This window comes from Lathamus discolor, chromosome 12, assembly GCF_037157495.1.
Source record: "Lathamus discolor isolate bLatDis1 chromosome 12, bLatDis1.hap1, whole genome shotgun sequence".
Lineage (NCBI taxonomy): Eukaryota > Metazoa > Chordata > Aves > Psittaciformes > Psittacidae > Lathamus > Lathamus discolor.
This window is the reverse complement of record NC_088895.1, coordinates 785,939-809,535: the sequence shown is the minus strand read 5'-3', so window position 1 is coordinate 809,535 and position 23,597 is coordinate 785,939. Positions and strand designations below refer to the sequence as shown.

Sequence of the window (23,597 nt, the reverse complement as noted above, 5' to 3'; positions counted from 1 at the left end):
CAGTTAAAGGTTGCACAACCACACCGAGTATGTCTTATTTATTACTGTCATGTTAAATGCTCAACCTGCCCTTGGATCACAGATTAGTTGGCATCCTGTGACTGTTCCAGCTCTGTGGCCGGTTAACGACCTTTACCTCTTGCAGATGACAACCGTTTAGGAAAAAGAAATCTTTATTTTATATTTTTTTTGTATACTTGTACACAAGTAAAATAAAATGCATATCTATATATACTGCAATCTTGTGGAGGAAAAGGCAGCATTCTTTAACAAATGCTGCCAGTAAACATGGCGTGATGGAATGAATACAGAAAAACTGCAATATTCATAAACATAGGATTAAAACAGCATCAAATTCATTACCTCTGCAAATGGGAACCTGCAGTATTGTTCAGTGAGATGTCAAGTTACAAACGGATTTTAGACATTCTTTTCAGAGCATTTCTTACACTTTTTTTTTTTTTTTTTCCTGTAAATAAACCGTATTTCTTTACCATCTGCTGTAGCAAAAGCTGCTTTTGGGCAAGTGCAGTTCCGAAGACCAAAGGTATAATTCACAGGTTTCAGGACAAATAAATTATGTACATCATGGGTTTTGTCTTTGTTTTTGATTTGTGGTTTTTGTTATAAAGGCATCCAGTTAAGTTTTGTGTAACAAAGCTCTCTCAGGGTGGATGGTAGTTCTGCTTTTGTCTGCGACATTTACGGAGGTCAGCAAAAGTCTAGTATTAAAGTGTCATCAACCCAGGAAAAGAGTTTTAGCAGAATAACAGTAAGCTCCACACCAAGGGGGGGATCAAAAGGCTTAGGCTGAGCTGCAACGTGGAGCTGTTTCCTGGCTGGGTGAGGCGGCACTGCGCCTTTGATCTGTTCTTTTTAGAGCAGCCCTGCCTCTTTTTGGTTGGGACTGTGGAAGGTTCAATAGGCTCTGGAAATTCTGGTCTCAACTTGGTCAATGGAGGGTCTACAATGCTGGGGAAGGTCCCAAAGGGGGAATCGTTTATCTGCTTGTTGCTGCCATTTTTGGAACGGTCCGTCTCAACGTACTTGGTTTTGGACATGTTCTCCTTATCCTTGAGAGGGTTGTTGGAGGATGGCCGACTGCTGTGGGAAGAAGGACCTGCCTTGCCTTTAGCTTCATAAATAAAAGACTTATCTGTTTCTGGATGGCAGCACTTGGAGGAGCCGTCATGGGAACCGAGAGGGGGGATCCCAGTTGGCAGTTTACCAGATCTGGTCTTAGTGCTAAAAACACTTGTTCGTATCTGGTTGTAGGAGTCGACGATGCATCCTTCCAGGTCAGCGCTCTGCAGCCTCTTGAGGTCTCTCCCTGCCAAGCGGGGGGGAAGGTGGCACTCAAGCTCTGAAGATGATCCTTTAAACTGCTTAAACCAATTCCAGAGCGAGCGAGCCTGGCAGTCACAGATCCACTGGTTGCCGTTCAAGCGCAGGTACTGAAGGGACACCAGGGGAGCCATAGTTTCCCCCGTCAGCACGGTCAGGTTGTTGTTAAACAGATACAAGGTCATCACTTTCCCAAGGTCATGAAAAGCCCGGTGGTGAACCAGGCTGACCCTGTTCTGGTGCAGCAGCAGCCGGTCAAGGTTGATTAGCCCTCGAAAGACGTTCTCTGACAAGCTCTTGATTTTGTTACCGTGCAAAAACAGGTAGGTGAGGTTTGCAAGATCAATGAAGGTGTCATCCAGCAGATTCTGAAGTTTATTATCCTGAAGGTAGAGATATTGCAAGGAGAACAACCCTCTAAAAAGCCCTGTGGAGAGCTCCAGGAGCCCACAGCGATCCAGGTGTAAGGTGTGGAGGTGAACAAGACCCCGGAAAGTGACAGGGTTGATAGATTTCAGGTTCGTGTTGTCACTGAGATCCAACTCCTCCAGTTTGCTGAGCCCATAGAAGGCTCCAGGCTCAATTAGGCTGATGTTGTTGGAGTGGATCCAGAGAATTGTCATGTTGCGGCAGGAGGTGAAGCTGGTGGACCTCACAAGGGTTATCTTGTTGTTGTGCAAGAAGATGCGCTGGCTCTGGATGGGTATCTCCGTGGGGATTGCTGTCAGTCCTTGCTGCTGACAACTTATTGTAATCTTCGGTTCACTGTAGCACACACACGCCCCAGGGCAAGACTCCACTTCTGACTGGATGTTCAAGCAAAGCACCAAAATCAGCAGTTTGCTTCCTAAAGGATAACAAAAATAGTATGCAAATTAAGCAGGGTTATGGAAGAACGCTTTTCTTTGCAACTAATAGATGAGCCTGAAAATCACCCTTCTAAGTGCATTGCCACTAACCACAAACAACATATGCCAGGGGAGCCAAACAATTAAAATGCAGAATTAAAAATGCTCTATCACTCAACACAAGAGATAAAATTGATACACACTTGTAGTGGCAAAGTCTGAGCACTTCCTCAGCCTTTCACTCTTTCACTCAGGCCTCTGACTTCGGTGGCAAAAGAGAGCCACCATCATTATGTATTTGCATCATGGGTCTCAGATGCACATCTAACATATGGCCTATCCCAAAGAGCTTACCTCTGAGCAAAGGAGCTGTCTTCAAGGGGGATGTTTGTCTCTGCCACAGGCACATTTAGAACAGTTCAGCTTATAGGAAAGCATCTGCCCAGCTGTGGCTGATGCCAGCAGCCGCAGGGTTGTACTAAGCAGCTCTGCATCCCATTCCAGCAGTGCCACCAGCTCCTTCCTTTTCCAGATCATTGAACAACTCTGCAAACCAAGCAGGTGTCTCCAGATTGCACCCAAAATGTGAGATGGAAATGTGTCTTTTGCGACTTTCCGGGAACAATTCAGGACTGATCTAGTCTTCCTGCAAGGAATAACTCTGAAGGGTTCCCCGAATAACTTACAGGTCAACCTGCCTGTAGACGTCTCAGGTACAAGAGCATCCTTTCCTTCTCTTGGTCAAACCTTTATGCCACTTATTCTTCCTTCTGTTCCTCTCTCCTCTTTTTAATCCTTACAATCTGTGCAGCCACTGAGGAAGAGGAGAAAACAACATGTTTTTCCACAGAGGGCAGTGCTGGTGGAGGAAATCATGTGCAATGTTTGATTCAGGGATTCCTCAAAGGTTGCAAGGCACAAGTAGATTCCATGTGCCCCAAGCGTGCAGGCAGCCCACTGGGGTTGAAGAGCCATGGAGAGGAACATTTTCCGTGGTGATGATCACCTGCTTCCCCAGGAGCGAGGCTGCACAGGAATCACAAGGAAGCCTTTTGATTCACCACATTCACCAGCCCCATCTGGGATGCTGTGAAAGGGCCTGGAGAAGGGACAGAGATGGGCAGAGGCTGTGCACCAGCATCTTCTGAAAGAGGAGCTGGAGGGAACCTTCAGCTGAGACACCTGCGCAGGGACCTGTTGTTTCCTACCCATGGAGGGGAAGGCAGGAAGAAAAGCAGCTTCAGCAGTGCTTTACCAGCAATTAGCAACAAGTAATTAGATTGCTTCCTCTAAACCGCAGACAGGAGCTAAAGTGAACGGGCAGCAACAGTAGCAGCAGGAAGCTCCATTTGTGAAATACCACATGTGAGCAGGGACATGTGTGTCTCCTTCCCATCTCATCACAGTATCTCTGGCAAAAAGAGCATGTTCCTCCAGCCCAGGAACCACAGCAGCTTCCCCTCTCTGCTCTTGTGGGAGGTTGTTTTCTTCCTTGAAAGACTGAGAATACTTCAGGCATGTTGATGCCTTGTTACACCTTCAGGTAAAAGAGTGGAGTTCAAAAACGCAGGCAGAAAAGGACAACAATGCAGAATGGGATAAACTGGGGAGACTGGAGAGAGCCTGATTGCATCCAGCCACATGTACACTGCGCAGCACACGGGGCCAGATCCTGGAGACAAGAAACTGCATCTCATGGAAAAGCCTAAAAGGCAATTGCATTGCTAATGAAACCACATCATCTCTGCACTGAAGTAGCAACCACATCATCTCTGCACTGAAGTAGCAACTTCAAACCCCAGTGATAACGGATTAAATCATACGGAAATCTCACCAAACTTTTTACTGAAGCAAGAACAAAAGGTATTGGAGAAGCCAAGGATGGAAAGTCACTTTTCTGCAATATGGGATCCCAGGCCTGAGCTTCATTATAGGGAAAATAATTCACTGTGTGCAGCTAATAAATCTGTGGTGATCCAACAGTCCAATGTAAGCGGGAGACTTCTATATCTCATAGTCCACATGGGAGAAAAAATAACAGCTCAGCACACAGAGATAATTTGAGCCTGATATTATTAGCTGCTGAGCAACCCTGGAAGGCAGTGTGTTGAGTGCAGTATTATGACACATTCTGGCTGCCATGTCATGTTTTGACATATCATGTCCCATTGTATGGAGCAAAGTAACACGAGACAACTGAAATTCCCTGCTGGAGACATGTCACACCAAGAGGACCCTCCTGGGAAATCAAAACAATGCTGGCAACCCTCTGTCCTGCACGATTCCTCTCCAGCTGATAATGAAAACCTGTAGCCAGAGAAATAGGACTTCCTGCAGCCTCTTTCTCCAGTGTCATGATTCAGATGATGGGGGCCGGGGTGGCACTGGAGCAATGGGATTCACCTCACTACGCAACAGCACCCGCTCCAGCAGAACAGCACCCAGAAGCAGAGACCACTTCAGGCTCCATGGCTTTTCCCAGCTGATCCTCCCTGCCGTGGCCATACCATAGAGGCTATAGCCTACAGCCCAGATGCATCCTACATGCCTTATAGCTATGTGACACGCTCGCAGTGGAGTGAATGCAAAGAACCATTCCTGTGCGAGAGGAATCATGATGACAACACTTGTGTTCCAGCACCAGCCAGGGGAGGCAAGTGCATAATAATTATGTATATACACAGGGAGAGAAAGAGAGAGCACAAAGCAGTTGGCAGAGAAGAAGTCATGCATATAAATACTACCCTGCCCTGTGCCACCCCCTCCTGACAGCCATGCCCCTGCACCCTCTGCTTCACTTCATCGCTATGCTCCGATCGTGCACCACCAGCCCTTTCCTATGGACAGAGCAAGGTCCTGTCCCAGCTCCTGAATGTGTGCAGGGCTTGAGGCATGCTACAACACCTCCCCAGCACAGAGGAGTAGAAGGAAAGGGGCATATCCTTCTCCACTCTGAGACACAGGTTTTCTTCTCCTGCTGCCGCTGTCTCTGAGGCTGCTGGGAGCTGTGAATCAGTGGCACTGATAGCCAGCTGCCAGCCGAGCAGCACAGGGAAATTAATTACAGGCAGGGCTGGCCTGTGTGCTTTAATTAGGGACCTGGTGTTCACGAACTGCTCAGATTAGTTCCTTCCACCAGAGACAGTTACTGCCAATCATCCAGCAAAGCCTCTTTCCAGTTAGTTTCCTGTCGAGCAGCTCAAGCATGTTCTGACTGATCCATAACAAGGCTCAGCACCCAGCAGTCATCAGAGGGCTCCCAGCTGGCTCAGGACCTCAATCACAAGCAGGAATGGGTGCAGTCCACAGACAGCCTTGGGAAGTCAAGGTGACCCATTCTCCCCAGGCCGGGTGCCAAGTGACTACTTTAGGACAGGGATGAGCACAAGGCAGGGTCCTGGGACAGAAAGGTCGCTAAGACCTGGCATCAAACCATGTTAACACAGACACGGTTCTAGGATGGTTTGCAGCCCAGCACAGCTTATTCCTGTCTGCCTGGAATATACACCCATATTTTCACTTTCTCTCACCCTACACCAAGCCCTGCAAGGTCGAGACAGGTCAATGGTATCACTGCCCTGTGCTCCTGGAGCTGGACACCATCAGCTGGAAACAGGCACCTGTTTTGGGGCCCAATGCCATAGAATCATAGAATTGTTTGGGCTCCTCCAGCTCCAGCCCCTGCCATGGGCAGTGACCCCTTCCACTGGAGCAGCTTGCCCCAAGCCCCTGTGTCCAACCTGGCCTTGAGCACTGCCAGGGATGGGGCAGCCACAGCTTCTCTGGGCACCCTGTGCCAGCGCCTCAGCACCCTCACAGGGAAGAGCTTCTGCCTAAGAGCTCAGCTCAGTCTCCCCTTGGGCAGGTTAAAGCCATTCCAGCCAGATGCCACAAAGCAAAGCACAGACCTAAGCCCCTTTATGCTGCAGCATGGTGTGGAGCATCGCTTCATTGAGCCTCCTGCTCTAGCACAAGGCTGGGGCTATAACACAATGGAAGGAGCTGGAGCACTGATCTGGTGACTGTATTGCACATGTGTGTACAAACGGACACCCCAACACCCATGAACTGGGCACCGAGGTACAAAACCAGGCGCTCCACATTCTTCCATTGTCCTCCTCACTTCCTCTTGTTCTTCCCCCTTTCTGATGACCTCTTCCTTTCCATCCTCCTTTTCCTCCTTTATAACCACCACATCACAGGGCTCATCCAGCTGAGGTGAAGGCAGCACCCAGGCAAGCCAGTCCATTCCCAGAGAGACTGTGGCACATCCTGGCTGTGCCCAGAGCCTTTACAATGTACACCATGCTGCAGCTTGTTTCCCTTGGCAAAAAGTAGAGGGGAAGGATGAAGCCCTTGAGAGGGTGGTCAGGTAAAGATCACACAGAAACAGCTTAAAACTGGCCAGAAATAGCAGGAATGTCATGGGCTCCTGCTCCTCTTGTGAAGCACCAAGTATCCATGACGCTGAGGGCTCCCAGCATCACGGTGCTGCCCTGAGTGGAGAGGTCAAAGTCCTGGTCTGAGGGCAGATGACAAGAATCCAGAGGACCTGTACAGAAAGAGCCAAGCTCCTCTGCAGTCTGGTTGGCAGAAGCAAATGACATCGCTGGTTTTCCTGGAGTCCTGGTTCATCCCTGGCTGTGGGCTCCTTCCCTTTCCAGGAAAAACACTCCCTGTAAATACATGCCAGCCCTTCTCCCAGCGGGGAGCTGCAGCATCCTTCCATCAGTCTGCCAGATAGATCCACCCGGAGCTCTGCATACACAGTGCTCTCTACCACCACTACCAGATGATTGATGCCAGACCCTCCACTGCCTGCAGGACTCAACCTCAGTGCCCATCCCTGAGAAAAAGGGTCTTGGCGCAACACCCGTTCCCTGCTTTCCCAGACAAGAAGCCATCCTACCCTTTCCAGAACGTGATTAAACCTTAACTGCATAGTTCCAGTCAAAAGCAAAAGATGAAAGAAAACCCCGTACCTGGTACCTTCAGTCCCTCCAAAACTTTGGCTTTGAGTTTAGCATTTATTCCTCCAGAGCTTTCTTAAAAGCCAGAAAGCTCCTTCAGTCAAACTGCCGCACTTCCCCTTTGCCATCTCAGAAGTGTTATGACTCATGGAACTGGGAAGCAATTAAAGTGGGTCCATTATCTGTCTTTCCACTGGTCCCCTGTGCGATCGCATTGTCAAACATGGCAATTAGAAAGAAAAGGCTCTGGGGGCCTCTAATAGATGCTTTGCAAACTTTGTAAGAGGCCAAAACAAAATGCAATTTTCAGCAGTTTGCAGAGCCGTGGCCTTTCTCTGCTGCTCTGCACTTGTCTCGATTGATTTGGAGATATTATAATGTGCCTTTCCTACAGTGGAGGGTCAATAATAATTTGAATTCTCTCCCGGTTGGACATAAAGGGAGCACTTTACAGTGCAAGGCATTTTGCTGATGCACACAGCATTCTGCCTTTGTTTATAGTACAGAGACACTCGAGCTGCTTAATTCCCTGTTCTGAACGGGTATTGTTTGAAATTCAGCACATGGCTTCGGAAGACACTCTGCAAAGCAGCTTCAGTGTCTGTTGCTTTATCTTGTGACCAAAGGTGGGTCTGTGTGTGTGAGCTTATGAGTGCCAAAAGGAAGAGGGTAGCACTTCTATGCATTTCAAGTTGAAGGAGAATTGAGAGGTGAAAGAGAAAGAATTGGTTTGGATTAGTATCACCCCAGGGTGGAGCTTCTCTCCCTTCTGCTGCCTCCTTCCTCCTTCTGTGGCAGAGGAAGGATGGCTTGTGATGGTGCAGCTGGAGTGGCTTTAAGGGTGAGGAGGAGAGAAGTGACGCTCTGTCACCACACAGGCACCTGGGAGAAGCAACCACTGTTACGGCTCTGGGGAACTGAGGACCCAGAGCAGGTATGAACAGAGAAGGTCACAGCTGAGGAGAACACTCTGAGATGTCACCACAGCAAGGGGCTGCAGCTCTGTGTCTGTTCTGGCGCACGCTCCAGGCTCAGGTGACTGGGTCAGCAGCTCATGGGCTGGAGCTCCGAGTCCCAGCTCACATCAGAACACCTCCACCTTGTTCCAGTGTCAAATCCCAGCTGCCTAAAAACAGGCGGCTAATTCTACCTGAGGGTCTGAGGTGCCAACAGGAGTGCTGGCAGAGTTGACACAGCTCCTCCAGCAGACCTGTGCTGCTCTGGCAGCTGCAGTTTGTTCTGATATAAATCACAGACTGGTTGGCTTGGCCTTTTCCACAGGAATAGTCCAATTTTTTCCTTTAAGATCGTAAGCTTTTCCCTTTGAAAGGTCAGAAGCTTTTCCCTTCCAGCTATGCAATAGATAGTTGGAAACAGGACAGATGGAAAACATGCAGATTTATTACATCTTACACGAGAACAGCTGAAAATTCTGCCTCTGCTGATAGAATTGCCAGAGTCTTAGTCCCACTAGGTGAGGTGGCAGAGCACAGAGCTGGCAAGAGCACTCACTGAAGAACGGCCTAGGATATCCATAAGGTTTTCCTATGCCTATCCATAACAAACAGTGATAACTAGGTCAGCTTTTAATACCTAATAACCTCGTATCAAAGATTCAAGCAAAGTTTATTCCTCTTTTATGTAAACCATTTTAAGGAGCATCTTTAGCCTGTGTGGATAGGTAGGGATTACTAAGAGCTTGTTTCTGTGAGCTACTGCTGCAGCTTGGCTGCTGGATCAGGAAGATGTCACTGCTTACAACCAGCTTACATTTTAAGACTTGGGCACAACTGTGAACTATGGTAATATTTCTGCTTGAAAGGAAGTGGATATTTGGGCACATGATTTGTTGCAGCGAGGGGCTTCACGGTAAAATTCATAACCACAGACTAGATGGCAGATGCAATTCAGCATTTATAAATACAAAGTAATGTACACTGGCAAACAGCCCAGAGCCTTACCTAAACAAATAGCATGAGCTATGGCCACTCAGCAAAGTGATCCTGGGGACTTTGTGGAGGGCTCTCTGAAAAGCTCAGCCTGATGCCGAATGGTAACAGGCACAGTGCAGGAGCTGCAAGGGACAGAGCAGGACATCTGAACCTCTCTGCATGAGTCCATGCTGCAGTTGCATCCCAAGTATCATCCTCCCACCTCTACCATGAAGAGGATCTGGAAAAGATGCTGAGAAGTACAACAGAAATGTCTAGAGCAGCTCCCATACAGTGACCTAGGGCTTGGAGAAAACCTGCTAGAGTGGAAAGAAGGTTCCATAGTCTGTCATAGAGACAGGGACATTCTGCTGCAGGCAGCTCCTGCATCACTGTTTACCTGGGGCATGGGGACTATGCCAGGGTAATGTTCACACCATTTAGTTTTGCCTTTCATAGAATCATAGAATAGTTCGGGTTGGAAAGGACCTCAAGATCATCCAGTTCCAACCCCCCTGCCATGAGCAGGGGCACCTCACACTAAACCATGTCACCCAAGGCTTCGTCCAACCTGGCCTTGAACACCGCCAGGGATGGAGCACTCACAACCTCCCTGGGCAACCCATTCCAGTGCCTCACCACCCTAACAGGAAAGAACTTCCTGCTTATATCCAATCTAAACTTCCCCTGTTTAAGTTTTAACCCGTTACCCCTTGTCCCGTCACTACAGTCCCTAATGAAGAGTCCATCCCCAGCATCCCTATAGGCCCCCTTCAGGTACTGGAAGGCTGCTCTGAGGTCTCCACGCAGCCTTCTCTTCTCCAGGCTGAACAGCCCCAACTTCCTCAGCCTGTCTTCATATGGGAGGTGCTCCAGTCCCCAACATCTGCTTCTGACCCATGCTGGACCAGCCCAAATGGTCCCTTGTCCGACTCCCTGCAGCTTTCCCACGTTTCTCTGTTATAACAAGGGCTTTTCTTTTCCTCATTCCCTGGCCTCACAGGGCATTACTAGGCTATAATAATCCATATGAGTGTTATTGTTATACAGGGACCTAATGACTCCACTATTTAAACCCCTTGATATTTTCTCCTATGACGATTTCTTGTGACCTTTTCTTTGAGATGCTTTCACACCTCCATGGCTTGCAGCAAGCCTTTGAAATTCAGCAGGAGGAAAACCCTCTGGCTACAGAAGAGAGAGAGGCTTTTTATTATTAAATTCATATTCAAATTGGCTGAAATATAAACCGTTAACTATCACCTTTTCCTTTCCCTCCCTGATGTTGCTGAGGGAAATGCTGGCAAAGCACCAGCAATATAACCCTGCCCAAATGTTGTTAGGCTGAATCAATGCTGCTGCCAAAACTCTGGGAGCGCTGCAGAGCCCCTGGCAGGGATGGGGCCGAGAGCTGCTTTGGCATGTGCCCGTGAATGGATGGAGCTGCCCTGCTTCAGGTTTGTGCTGCACTCAGCTCACGTAATGAGTCGTGTAGCCCAGCCTGAAGTGCTGCTGAAGAAGCAGCATTCAAAGCCCTCTGGAGGTTTGTGAGGGTGGATTCTAAGAGTTTCACATGACATAATTCGCTTTTACCTTCTTCTCTTAAAAATATCCTCACAATATTAAGTCCAAAAATCACATTAAGGGAGCATGATTTAGGTGGAAAAGATGAACGCCCAGAAGTTTGGAAATGTCACATGTATTGCCTCCATTCTCTGCCTGGATGCATCATGGAAATGACCTTTCATTTCTGACCACATACGATATTTTTTCTGCTGAAATCCTGTGTTGTTCATGGTAGAGGCTGGATATACCAAAGAGCAGGGCTATTTGATGATGTACTGCCACAGGGACTGAAGAACATCACAGTCCCAAAGGTTAATGGAACTGGATGCAGTATCAGAGCATGTGGACATACTTATAGAAGTTAGGGGTTAGGTTCAGATGCCTAAACGTTTCGTATGCTGGGCAGCATTCAGAGGACCATGAGCAGCAGGTCAGGGAGGGGTTTCTCCCCCTCTACCGTGCTCTGGGGAGATGCCCCTGCAGTTCTCAGATCTCAGGCAGAAGCTCTTCCCTGTGAGGGTGCTGAGGCGCTGGCACAGGGTGCCCAGAGAAGCTGTGGCTGCCCCATCCCTGGCAGTGCTCAAGGCCAGGTTGGACACAGGGGCTTGGAGCAAGCTGCTCCAGTGGAAGGGGTCTCTGCCCGTGGTAAGGGGTTGGAACTGGATGAGCTTTAAGGTCCCTTCCAACCCAAAGCATTCCATGACTCTAATATCTGTGATACTGCCACCATTCAATCCTCATACTGCAAAGAATGAGGTGGGAAGATACACACTGTGAATCACAGCTAGCTCCTACAGAAGTTAGCATTATCTGTGCCATATCTGTAAAACATCAGGGACAAACAGGTCTCCAGAGGAAGTAAACTTTGGTTCCTGAGATGACTTAGATCTCCTGTGGAGCCCACAGGAATGCTTTGAAACACCATTACTAAGAACAGAGTTTCCTGCTTATCCAGCCCTGGCGCTGGTGACAGCACCGAGTGCGAGTGACTCATAGGGAGGAGAGGTAAAGCTCCAGATGGCATTTACACCTGCTCCCCCAGCCATCTGGGACTGCACCCCACCTTGCAGCTGCAGTCCCACCAACACATCATCAGCACTGCAAGTGCCCCATTGCACCAGGCACCGTTCTGCTTGGTTTCGCTCTACAATGGCATTTGTCTCAGCTTTTGCTTATGGACCTAGCACCTGCAGATGATGTGGACTGGAGGAGTGAAGCCCAGGAAAGAGCCTGGGAGGAAAAGCTTCTCCAGTAGTTTCCCATGACCTCAGTCTGGTTGTCTGCATGGATGCAGACAACCCTTGCAGCTGAAGGAACAGCTCAGGAGCTAACACCCCAGGCAACACAAGCAGGATGGGGAGAGGGAGAGGTTCAACTTTAGACACAAGCTCCTTTTCAAAGAGCAGCCAGAAGTGAAGACATGAGAGAAGACACAGATCACTGAAGATCCTATTCCTGTACCCTGCTCACCATATGATGCTCTCTCCTTTCTGAGCCTGGATGACCAGAGCTGTCTAACCACCCCTTGAGCTGTCACCCTGAGCAGTGGAGTAGCAGAAAAGTAAGGTCTCTGCCATGAAGCTGCCTTGCAGCAAGCTCTGTGGTGCTGACACAGGGCACTTCCCAGTGCTCCCCTGGACTCCTGACCTGTCCATGCAGGCAGTGGGATAGAGCCCAGCCTAAGATCCCCTCTGCCTCCTTTCTCCTGTCTCTCCTGGCACCCCTCCCAGCAGCCTGGCATGTATCCCTACCACATTCCTGTGCCTCATCCTTTCATTCCCTGATAAAAGCTGGGACTGATCTTTAATAAGTGTGCAAATTCAACTGCCGCTGTCTCTATCGAGTGCCGGCTTTGTCTCCATTGCAGTTTCGGCATTAGACATGCTTGCCTGCCCTTCTGCAGCAATCTCATCCGCTCTCAGCAGATAAGACACAAACATCCACGACTCTATAAACACGTTTTTCTGAGCTGTGCAGCCTCTGTGAAGCTGAACCAGGATACAATAGGACACCGGTGATACACCCTGCTGTTTGCATGGAAGTCAGGAGGTGAGCAATGGGGAAAAGATCCCAGCCTGCAGCTGAGGCAAAGCTTGAGCCTCACTGAAAGCAGCAGCCCCTCGTGCCTGGCTCAGCTGCCCACGTCTCTTACAACACCCATCCTGGGTTCAGACATACCAAAGTTCACCACCAAGGATTTACACCAGATCTCCATGCCAAAAGCCCTTGGTTAAACTCCCAGCCTTTGGGTCTCATTACAGCCAGAGCAGATTACAGCGCCTTCCTGCTTTTTAATCAAGGTAGATGAAAACTCCCTATTCAGACTCTGCCTTCCCCTCTTTATTCAGAGATTGTGTTCATCCATTTCACCACTACAGGGCATTAAATGTTCATAATCACCTGTTACCCAGTATGGCCCTTAAATCAATTTTAGAGCCGCTGCCCTGGAGCCGGCAGTCTCCCAGCCTGATGAGTGGCCTACATTCCATGCTCAGAGATGGATGAGCGAGCATTTAGCTGTATTAAAATTCATGTTGTTTCAATGTTACCAGTCTACCAAGCAATTGCCATTGCTCTGCATTAGGGGCTTGCCTTCATCATTATTTATCATGGCCAAATTTGAGTTGGCTGCAAACTTTACGGGCAACTAATTTATAGATGTTTTCCGGATCATTTGTGAAACTTGTGAAATACACTGGGGTGAAAGCTGAGTCCTGCACAGCCACCATTCACACAGCTTGCTCAGCAGTGATTCTCCAACAACAGTCACATTCTGAGAGCTTTTAGCTGCCTGTTTCTTAATCCATTTAATAGTTCTCAATTGATTCTATAGACAGTATATTTTCAACCAAGTAGATCAAGTGCCCAAAGTAAGTCTAAACATATTATGAAAATCCAGATACATGGGAAGAAACTGTTGGGATTATGGTCCACATCCAATACACAGAGACGTTAGTCCATGCCCAGGGCTTGTTGGCATTGTGGCAATATGATTAATAAATAATAGTGACAGCAATATCTTTAAAAACACTATCAGAAAAAAAATGAGAACTCAACAGGGTTCAAGGATACTTTCTGGGAAATCTACCAGTTGAAATTAATGGTATTTCTATGCCTTTGATCTGTAGCTTTGTTAACATTTCCTTTTTCTCCCGCAGCACTGAGATAGACCCAAGCAGCCTCTCCTCACCTCCTGGGCTTCCCCACATGCTGATTTAAAGCAGTGATGGGCACTGGCTTTCCCTGCCTCTGGGACTTCCCTGGTTTTCAGATGTTGAAAACCAATTGGGACCTTGTCATCTGATTCTGACAGCACTCCAATATGCACTCCTTTTGAAGTGGCTTGCACGTTCACCTACGGCTGGATTGCCGTCACTCTCCATAAACCACTCTTGATGGATGGGGCCTCACCTCAGCTGGGCATCCCTCTCTGGAGATGCTACTTCACAGCCTCCACAGGCAAGCTGCTGAAGGATCGTTCCAAAGAAAACAAAAGATTCCCTTAGCACTGACTCTGACAGGCTTGTTTTTCTCCAGGACCACTCTAGTTAATACTATTCTACCACTGCCCTGTCAAACCAAACTTCCTTTCAGTCTTCCACAGCAGGCAAGGTACGCACTGGTGTCCCACTGCTGGCCTCGTCTGAGAAGGGGATCTTGTAGCGACACATTTTACTTCAGCCCCTGAAGCATCTTATTTAATTAAAAGAACCAAACCATGAAGCTTATTGAAGGCAATCTTCATCCTATAGCGTGGACCCGCAGATCTCCACAGGGACATAAACCTCACACCCTGCCGTTCAGCCACTCCATGCAGAGCAGTTTTAGTGCAGCAGGACTAATTTCCCCTAAGTGGCTATTAATATTTCATGGCACTAAGTGAACTTTTTTCCATTTCATTTGCTATCTTTATTTGTTTAATTCACCCCCTTCAGCACTGGATGGAGACCAAAGGACCAGCTGCTGATTTGGGGGAAATATGAATCAAGTTATCAGAGGAATTATATTAAAGTGAAAAAGGGAAGAGATTCATCAGATTATGAATGGAAAAATACATCAGAATCACAAACATGCACCTGGGAAGCTCAGTGCTGCAGAATAACCCTGAAGTTCAGAGCAATAACATCAGGCATCAAAATGGCACCTGATAGGAAATACACACATTTACAAGCAGAATATCCCATTTCGTGCAGCCTGGAATAAGCTCATCCCAACATATTCAGTGTTATTTTCATTTGGATTCCTCACACTTAATGCAAACTAAGGAAAGAGAAGAGTAAATCTTGTGGATTTGAAGGCACAAAAAAATCACTCCTCATTTTCTCCTGCTCTCTTTTCCCTGCCAAAGTGAAAGCAAACTCTCTTTTCTCTAGGGAAATAGCTTGTGCAACTTCTGACAGGAGCAAGGACAAGGAAAACAAATCCTGACAGTTCCAGCAGGCACTATCCAGACCACGTGGCTCAAACCAGTGTGTTTTGTGCCAGCTTTGGCATACAAACCTCTTCAATGCTGTCACATCCCGAAGCCAGAACTCCACAGAAACTGCCCAACAAACCACCTCACCCCAGCACACCCCCTTGGGTGGGGATCAGGCTGGGGATCTCACATGGGGAAACCACAAATGCTTCAGAGTAAAGCTAGGAATGTCGGTCTGTGCTTTTCTTATCCGTGGCAGAGGTTGGAACTGGATGACCTTTAAGGTCCCCTTCAACCAAACCATTCTGTGATTCCATGATTCCAGTGACGCTGTCTCTGCCTTCCCTCCCCTGGGAATTTTTTTTAGAGATGTAGCATTACGCAAACTGAGACAATCTCACCTTGATTCCATAGACCAAAAGGCTCTTGCATTACAACCTTCATCCTCATGGAAACATACTTCTACCCAGGATTTAGATGCTACTACTTCTGCTTCAGCACCCTTGGCCTCTGGCTTATTACTTTCCTGTTAAGATGTTATTTGGGGTGACATCCCTTCACCCCACCTTTTGCTGAGAAAACCATCCCAAACAGCTTCCTCTGTTGGACAGCTTGGTGAAACCAGCACCATGCAGCAGTGCATGTAACAAGCAGCAGCAGCCTGACACACCAAGCAATTGGAGAAAGCACACAGAGCAAATCAGGCTGACAGCAAAAGAAACTGTGGACAAATTCTTCACTGAGTGATAAAATGCCAGCTCAAGGAAGGGTGTCTTCCAGTGCTTCGAGGACTAAGCCTACGCTGTTCGCAAAGGAGGACAGTCTCTGCTTGACTTTGCACCACTTCTATCCTGATCTCTGCTGCTGTGTATACCCAGCAGCTTAGCACTTCTGCCTAAGAGCTCATCTCAGTCTCCCCTCGGGCAAGTTCAAGCCATTCCCCTTGGCCTGTCCCTACAGGCCCTTGTCCCAAGCCCCTCTCCAGGTTTCCTGCAGCCCCTTTAGGCACTGGAGCTGCTCTCAGGTCTCCCCTTCAGGAGCCTTCTCTTCTCCAGGCTGCCTCAGCCCAGCTCCCTCAGCCTGGCTCCAGAGCAGAGCTGCTCCAGCCCTCACAGCAGCTCCGTGGCCTCCTCTGCACTTGCTCCAGCAGCTCCACGTCCCTCTTGTGTTGGGGGCCCCAGAGCTGGATGCCTTCCACAGCACCTTCTGGATCTTTATTCTTCCCAGGTGATTGCATCCTTTGCTGAAGCCACTCTGTGTCCCTCATCCTTAAGATAATGCTTTCTGAATCCCTAAATCCCCTTTTTTATAAAAACATTCCAGCTCTTTCCCTGGCAGCCTAGAGGTCACCTTATGTTTTTTCCATTCTCAAATGTATGGTTTGACATTTGCTAATGTTAAAATCCAGCAGCTATTTCTTTCTCTTCTCCTCTTATGTGTTTAAATCCTGCTGAAGGTGTTGCATGCCTCTTAGCCCTCCTGTTAGTTGCTGGTGCCCAGAGGCTATTATCAGGGAACCGGCTAATCCTGGATTTGGAACATCCCCCTGGGGTTTCCAGTGACAGGGTAGGGGGGGTTGTCTGCTGCTGGGTTTGTTTAAAAATCAAACAAGTTCAATCAATGTCCTCCTGTTCATCTCCCCTAGGACTCTGGCCAGTTCCCATAGCACAGCATCCCCCTGTCTCCATCTGGCATGAGCCAGCTTGTGCCCAGGCAGCCAAGAAGCCCCCAGCATCCTGGCCTGTACTAGCACAAGTTTGGTAGCAGGGCCAGGGCAGGGATTGTGCCCCTGCACTGGGCACTGGTGAGGCCACACCTCGAATCCTGTGTTCAGCTCTGGGCCCCTCACTGCAAGAGAGACATTGAGGGGCTGGAGCGGGGCCAGAGAAGGGCACGGAGCTGGTGCAGGGCCTGGAGCCCAAGTATGATGGGGAACGGCTGAGGGACCGGGGGGGTTCAGATGGAGAAGAGAAGGCTCCGAGGGTTCCCGATGGCTCCCTACAAGTGCCTGACAGGAGGATGGAGCCAGGAGGGGCTGGGCTCTGCTCCCAAGGAACAAGGGATGGGGCAAGAGGAACCGGCCTCAAGATGCACCAGGGCAGGTTTAGATGGAGCTGAGGAACAATTCCTGCCCCAGAGGGTGCTCAGACATTGGAACAGGCTGCCCAGGGCAGGGCTGCAAGCACTGTCCCTGCAAGCATTCACACACCATGAAGACGAGGCCCCAGTGCCATGGGTCAGTGGTGTCCCTGGCAGTGCTGAGGTAAGGGTTGGACTGGATGAGCTTAAAGGGCTTTTCCAACCTGGTTGATTCTGTGATTCTATGATTCCATGATTCTCGGGTGAGTGAACCAGCCACAGTGGCCGGTTGCTGGGGCAAGGGTAGCAGTTCTTGAACTCAGTCACCTGTGAGGCTGATGGCACATAAATTCCCTTGCCCTGCTACCAGCTTGAGGGTGCACTCTTCCATCTCCACGTCCTGATGGACCTCAGCATTCAGGCGTTTGCTTGGCCAGCAGATTACGGAGAGGCTTTCAGCAGTGCCTGTTGCTGTACAATCGTTTCATCCATAAGCCCAATGTGGTGAGAAATGTTGTTGTATCCCCACAACACCTGACTTGAGGCAGAGACCTGCACCTTTACCACCGGTTGGCTGGGCAAGGCAGGCAGATTGACAACATACACCACAGCATCAACCACCTCACTCCTGGCACGTTCCATGTAATAGCAACTCACACTGGACTGGAGGAATAACTACTGCTGGCTGAAAGATCCCAGCTGAAGCTTAATGTTAACTGGTTGATATATGGAGAGGAGGATGTGTGCTGTGATAGGCCGTTGGGACCGCTACTAGACCCAGACTCATTAGGCACTCTCATTAATGATCTAGATGAGAATGGGAGAAAATAGCAGGTTAATTAAATTTGCCCCTACTGAGCTGGAGAAGCTTTCAGCATTAGTGGGGAGAGATAAATGACAGGGAGGGCTGTGGAAAAAAAAATGTCAGATTGATAAAGGCTTGAGAAATGCAGCTACTTCTGGGGAAAATGATCAGCCTTCCAACTAATCAGTGCGAAGGGAAAGACTGTAGACAAAAGAGCCATATCTGAGGAGCTGCCAGAGAGCTGCAAGATGATGGCTGATAATGAGAGAAGGGAAGGTGGCTTACTTGGGAGTGAATTTTTACTCTGTGTTTGCATCGCTGAACCTTTGACCTAGCTTGGGGCTCCTGGAGGCTATCAGAAAGAATACAGTTGTTATTATTGATCACCATTACAATAGCTCTTAAGTTCTCGTGTTCTTCTTTATCCAAAACACCAAGAAATTTATGGAAGTAGCAAGAGAAAGGCCATTATCCAGAGGTGAACTTGGGGGACTAGCTCTGTGCACAGGCTGAAATGTCTTAATTGTGTGTCATAAGGGTTGCAGAATCCCAGAAAAATACAGAAGGAAGCAGAGTAACACCATAAATTAACTGAGCTGAAGGAGGAGCAACAGCCCTTCTAAGGACTAGAGCAAGGCTCACCCACAAGGAGATATGGGAAGACCACAGGGGAAAGCATGCTGTCTGTCCTCTCTATTTCAAATTTGAACTTCAGAAATGAGCTGTGCAGTGACCGGCTACCCCATGTGGTGAGGTTGATACTCACGTGAAACTAGAGCCACAGAAAGCCAGCGACAAACACACGCCAGGGCAACCCCAGGCAAGTTAAATAGAATCAGAAAGTTTGGGACAAAATAGTTCCAGCTCCGTTTCTGTATTAGAGTGGAACAGAGCATCTAGATGTAAAACCATCACTCAGACCAGAACAGGACCACAGGTCAGTGCTAATGGGCCTCCATTTTGCCATCCGTATGCAAGGGAAGGACATTCAGTGCTCCACAAAAAGGATTCTTTTTTAGGAGAAAATGGAGAAAAAGAGACATCAAAGCATCACCTTTTAGAGGTACAAATACTCCCAGGCCATGACAGATGGATAAAAGTCCCTCACCCCAGCTCTGCTCCACACGAGTCGGAACTTCACAGGAATCTGTAACTTAAACCAGCTGCAGTCCGAGTGGTCCGTGAAATGACAGCAATGAAAGTCAGGTCCCATGACACACACACTCCAGTGGGGAAGCAACTGTGAGACAAAGCTCTTTGAGAAAGAGGGAGACTAAGTGTACTTAAAACCATCTCTAAAGGGAGTAACTTCAAACAAGAGTGAGATATTCAAGGCAAGTGTGGAAGTCTGACTGCTTAAAACATCTACTGAAGAGCAGAGACAAGGCAACATGGCAAAAAAAGTGAAGGCTTCCTAGGAGTATTAATGCACAAAACCAAAGCAATTCTTTCAATGCTGGCAAAATAATTTGTGCATGTCAGGAGGAACAGACCCCAGCTTCCAGAAGGATGGGAGCTTTTATGGCTGGAGGGGAGTTCAGCCATTCCTGAGGACTGAAACAGTACAAGGAAAGCCCATTGCTGAAAGACATTTACAAGAGACTGAGATGAAAATCTAAATGAGAGAGTTGAAAAGCACTTGCAACAAGGGACACAAGATTTTTGTGAAGATGCTTGTAAGCTTTGGTGTACCTGAGACTTTCACAGCCTTGGCATACTAGTAAATGGGTGATGTAGGGTACTAAGTTAAAACAATAAACATAGCTATAAATAAATGGTGATCAGCTGCAGACCACTCATTTGGATCCGGATTATTAAACACTGATCAGATCACATCCAGACACAAGCAATTCAGCAAAGGACACCAAGGAAAAACAAGAGGCATGAAATCAGCGTTTCTGATTTATGAGCTGGTTATACACCACCTAATCTGAGAGAAGAAACCCCCAGGATAATAGGGATAGACCAAAAGGCTTCAATTTAGTTCTGTGTTGGTGGATATGGAAGATAGTGAAAACGTGTGGTACTTTAACGTACAAATTTGCTTTTTGATGGAACAGAAGATCCCACCCAGCCTTCCACCCCAGTGACATATCCTCTAAAGGGGCACATTATCACCCCTGGCTCTTCTGCATTTGCTTCACTCACCCTGCTTGTAATAGTCAGCTGAACCTCAATGTAAATTTACCATCAATCACCCTGTCTCTGTGGACTATCTGAAATAACACACAATGGTGAGGAAAGGTATCAGGGCTTTAGCTAAGATCATTAGGAACATTTGCATGAAAGAACAACCTTTAAGAGAAATGGTCTGAGCTGAACTTCAGCTGAAGTCACTGACCCATTATCCCCAAAAGAAAGTACAAATAGGCTGACATTTTAGAGCATGGACTCTCCAGTGACTCTGACATTAGAAAGAGAAAACAGCTTTAAACTACAGGAAGCATTTATATCAACTCCAGAAATCGAGGCTGACTGGAAACAACCAGTGTCATCCCAGTCAGATTCACAGCACTGTTGTGCCAGTCTGGACACTGGACAAAACGAGTTAAAGAGGGTGGCCAAACAACACTTTCCGAGCAAAAGCAGATGTTGATGGACTGCATACCTAAGCAAAAATGAAGACTTAAATTGGGATAGAATAGAATTATTGAATGGTTTAGGTTGGAAGGGACCTTAAAGATCATCTAGTTTCAACCCCCCTGCCATGGGATATTCTTGCAGACAAAGAGTGTTATACTTTTTAACCACCTTCAACACCATGAGTTAGTGGACAAATCAGAGAGAAATGCCAGGAAAATAGAAAGACTGTTCAAAAGGGTGGAAAGCCTGTTCCAGTGCTTGACAACCCCGTCCTCTTCTTCTCCCCCAGGATCCTTGCACTGCTGGCTGCATCTGGGCCCAGAAACATAAATTGCAGAGCACCATCCCCTGAACAACCGTACATCACTTGGGTAACTGTTGAAAGCCAGGCAGCATGAACCATGGGGCTTTCAACTCAGTCTTGGCTCCTAAATCTCTCTTTTACCCTGACAGCAGAAGCACAGGCAGGAAGGTCAGGTTGGATGGGGCTTGGAGCAACCTGCCCTAGTGGAAGGTGTTCCTGCACATGGCAGGGGCTTGGGACTGGAGGAGCTTTAACGTCCCTTCCAGCCCAAACCAGTCTGTAATTCTATGTATTATTTGGAGTTCATTCTTTGCTGGCCTGATTGTCAGAGCTATCCCAACCCCAGAGCTTCAGGTGGTGCCAACAGCACTGGCAGAAGCTCATTAATGCCTGCACTTGTAGTCAGAGCTGCAAGGCAGGGGCGCTTCCTGCACAAGGATACCTTGAAGACCCGATAGCAGCCTGGGTGCTGCAGCCTTGCATGTCGCCATGCCACGGAAGCATGCTCTCCCTCACCAAATGCTGAAGAAACCTACAGGATTCACTGACTTTACAACTTTTCATGTTCACTAAATACGAAGAAGCTCTAAGACTGCACATGCAACATCCCCTAACAGCAGGAATACCTGCTCTGCCCATTATAAAGCAGGGTCATATGCCTCAGCACACTGTAGGCAGGGGGCTGTGTTGGTAGAGTGACTGGGTGAGGCACCAAACATGGCAGGCTTCATGTTGACAAGTAATTAACAGGTGCTTGAGGGAACAGAGGCCCCAGAGGGGGGTGACATCGAGGGTTTGCCAACCTTTTCCCCTAAGACAGCCCCTAAGAGCTGCCACACAACTGCAATATGATTGCTACAGCAACCTCTGCCCTGGGCTGAATTCCAGTCCTTGCTCCACTTTCTGCACCCATCAAGGCCCCAGCCTCACTCAAAAAACAAAACCGCCTTCATCCACAGGTGAGATATTCTGGGGAGGGATGACATTCTGTCATGACTCCTTCACACTAACATCACAGACAAAACAGGAGGGAACTCTGAAATGCTTTAAAGCTTCCTTCAAAGAAGGAAGTCAAAACATTACCTGTGGTTTCCTTGACAGAATATGACCCACAAGATTACTTCCCTGGATGAGATTATAGAGCTGTCACTCACTGGCACTAAACACAGATCAGGACATTGATGAATGACTTGTCCTCACATTAAATGGAGGTTGCTCTGATCCCGTTGCTCCCCTCACTTCAGCAGCTAGGAAAGACAAGGGGAGGAGGAGCAAGGGGCAGGAGCTCCACCTCAGCCTTAGCTTCCTTGCCAAAGGCAGGGAGATGTGTAGGCACTCACGCACTGCAGGTCTTGATAACTTTCGGGATTTCATCACTGATCTTATGAAATTTAGTGAAAGTTTTGCAGTTCCAGCTTTTGCGTCCAAGATTTCACCACAGCTTTCTTCCTAGTGCTACTTCTGTTCTTTTTCCTGGCAAAGAAGTTGAAAATGCTAACTGATCTACCTCCCCAAATCTCCTAAAGGTGGTGAACGAAATGTTCCACGCTGTGTTCTTTACGAGAATTCCCTTCCCTGTTCAAAGCTGAGCTTTGTAGCTGCTGTTTGCAAACACAGGCGATGAGGAAAAGCTCAATGACAAGCTCATAAATCACAGCACCCCCCTGAAGACAGTGACACCCCTTTCCCAAGCCATTTACCATGATCTTCTGATTTGGGCTGGCCTCCCTGTAGCTTCAAGAAGGGTAGCATGGAAAGAGCTTGAGAAGGTCCCCAAACCAGCCAGAGGCTGAGTACACCCTGTCCTCAGACTGAAAAACAGTTCACAAAAGCGTGAAAAGAGGAAGCAGAACACATGGCGATCGTATTGATGGTTTGAAAGGACAGCAGGGAGGGAGGAAGGTGCTGACAACCTGCACTCACAGACTCTGCTCAAGGAAGCGTGGCAGAGGCTTTTGCTTAGCCCGACCTGTGGGTTTTGATTTAAAGGGCTGTGCCTTCTGGAGTCCAGATGACCAATAAGTGCTCGTTGCTTTTAAGAAAGCCCTTGTGCCTTGCAATAATTCACCACTGATTGCCTACATTTCCTTAAAAGAGCTCATTTAGAGTTGATTTAAGTACTCCTGGGGAGGGCAGGCAGATAGGTAGGTAGGAGGGGGGGGTGCAGTGATTTACAGACCTGGTGTCAGCTGCGGAAGCAGGACAGGCTCTCCTGCCTGCAGCAGCAATGGGGACTGGCTGGAGGGTTGCTGTGAGTCCTAGGACCCCCCAGAAAAGGTCCTGGAGATGATCCATGGCAGGCATAATCTCAGGAAATCCTGTTTCTCTCTCTTCAAAGGCCAGCTCCAATACACGCACAGATTTGGTCACACCAACAAATCTCAGATATTAACATATTTGCAGTTGTTTTTCACTATTCTAATTTTGGGGAGGGGATCCAACCAGTCTGGTCTAGAGACTCAATTCAACTCAAGAAGTGCAGGTGTTGAGAAAGAGAAACATGATGCTCTGGACTCCATTGTCTGTGAAGAATGCAAAGGTTATTAGGTTTAGTGAAATAAATGTTTGGACAACCAGCTCAGATGTTCACATTCATACGGGGCTGCTCTGCCCTTGTTTGAAGTAACACCTCTGCAAGGACCTTCAGTGAGAACTTGTGTGGACACCGAGCACAGTAGGTTTTGCCCTGCTAGATGCCTTGCTGCTTTACAGACCCTCCTCTCTGCTCTCTTCTGGCTCTGTAGATACCT

At 48.1% G+C, this 23,597-nt stretch overlaps 1 protein-coding gene across 1 annotated transcript in view; it reads right to left on the bottom strand.

The window, feature by feature from the left end:
• Positions 1–242: 242 nt before the first annotated feature.
• Positions 243–23,597, bottom strand: part of RTN4R (reticulon 4 receptor) — a 76,556-nt gene continuing 53,201 nt past the window's right edge. The window contains exon 2 of the mRNA XM_065692524.1: positions 243–2,191. Coding sequence (XP_065548596.1) covers positions 759–2,191 — 1,433 coding nt within the window. The 3' untranslated portion in view covers positions 243–758. The remainder of the gene's footprint in view (positions 2,192–23,597) is intronic.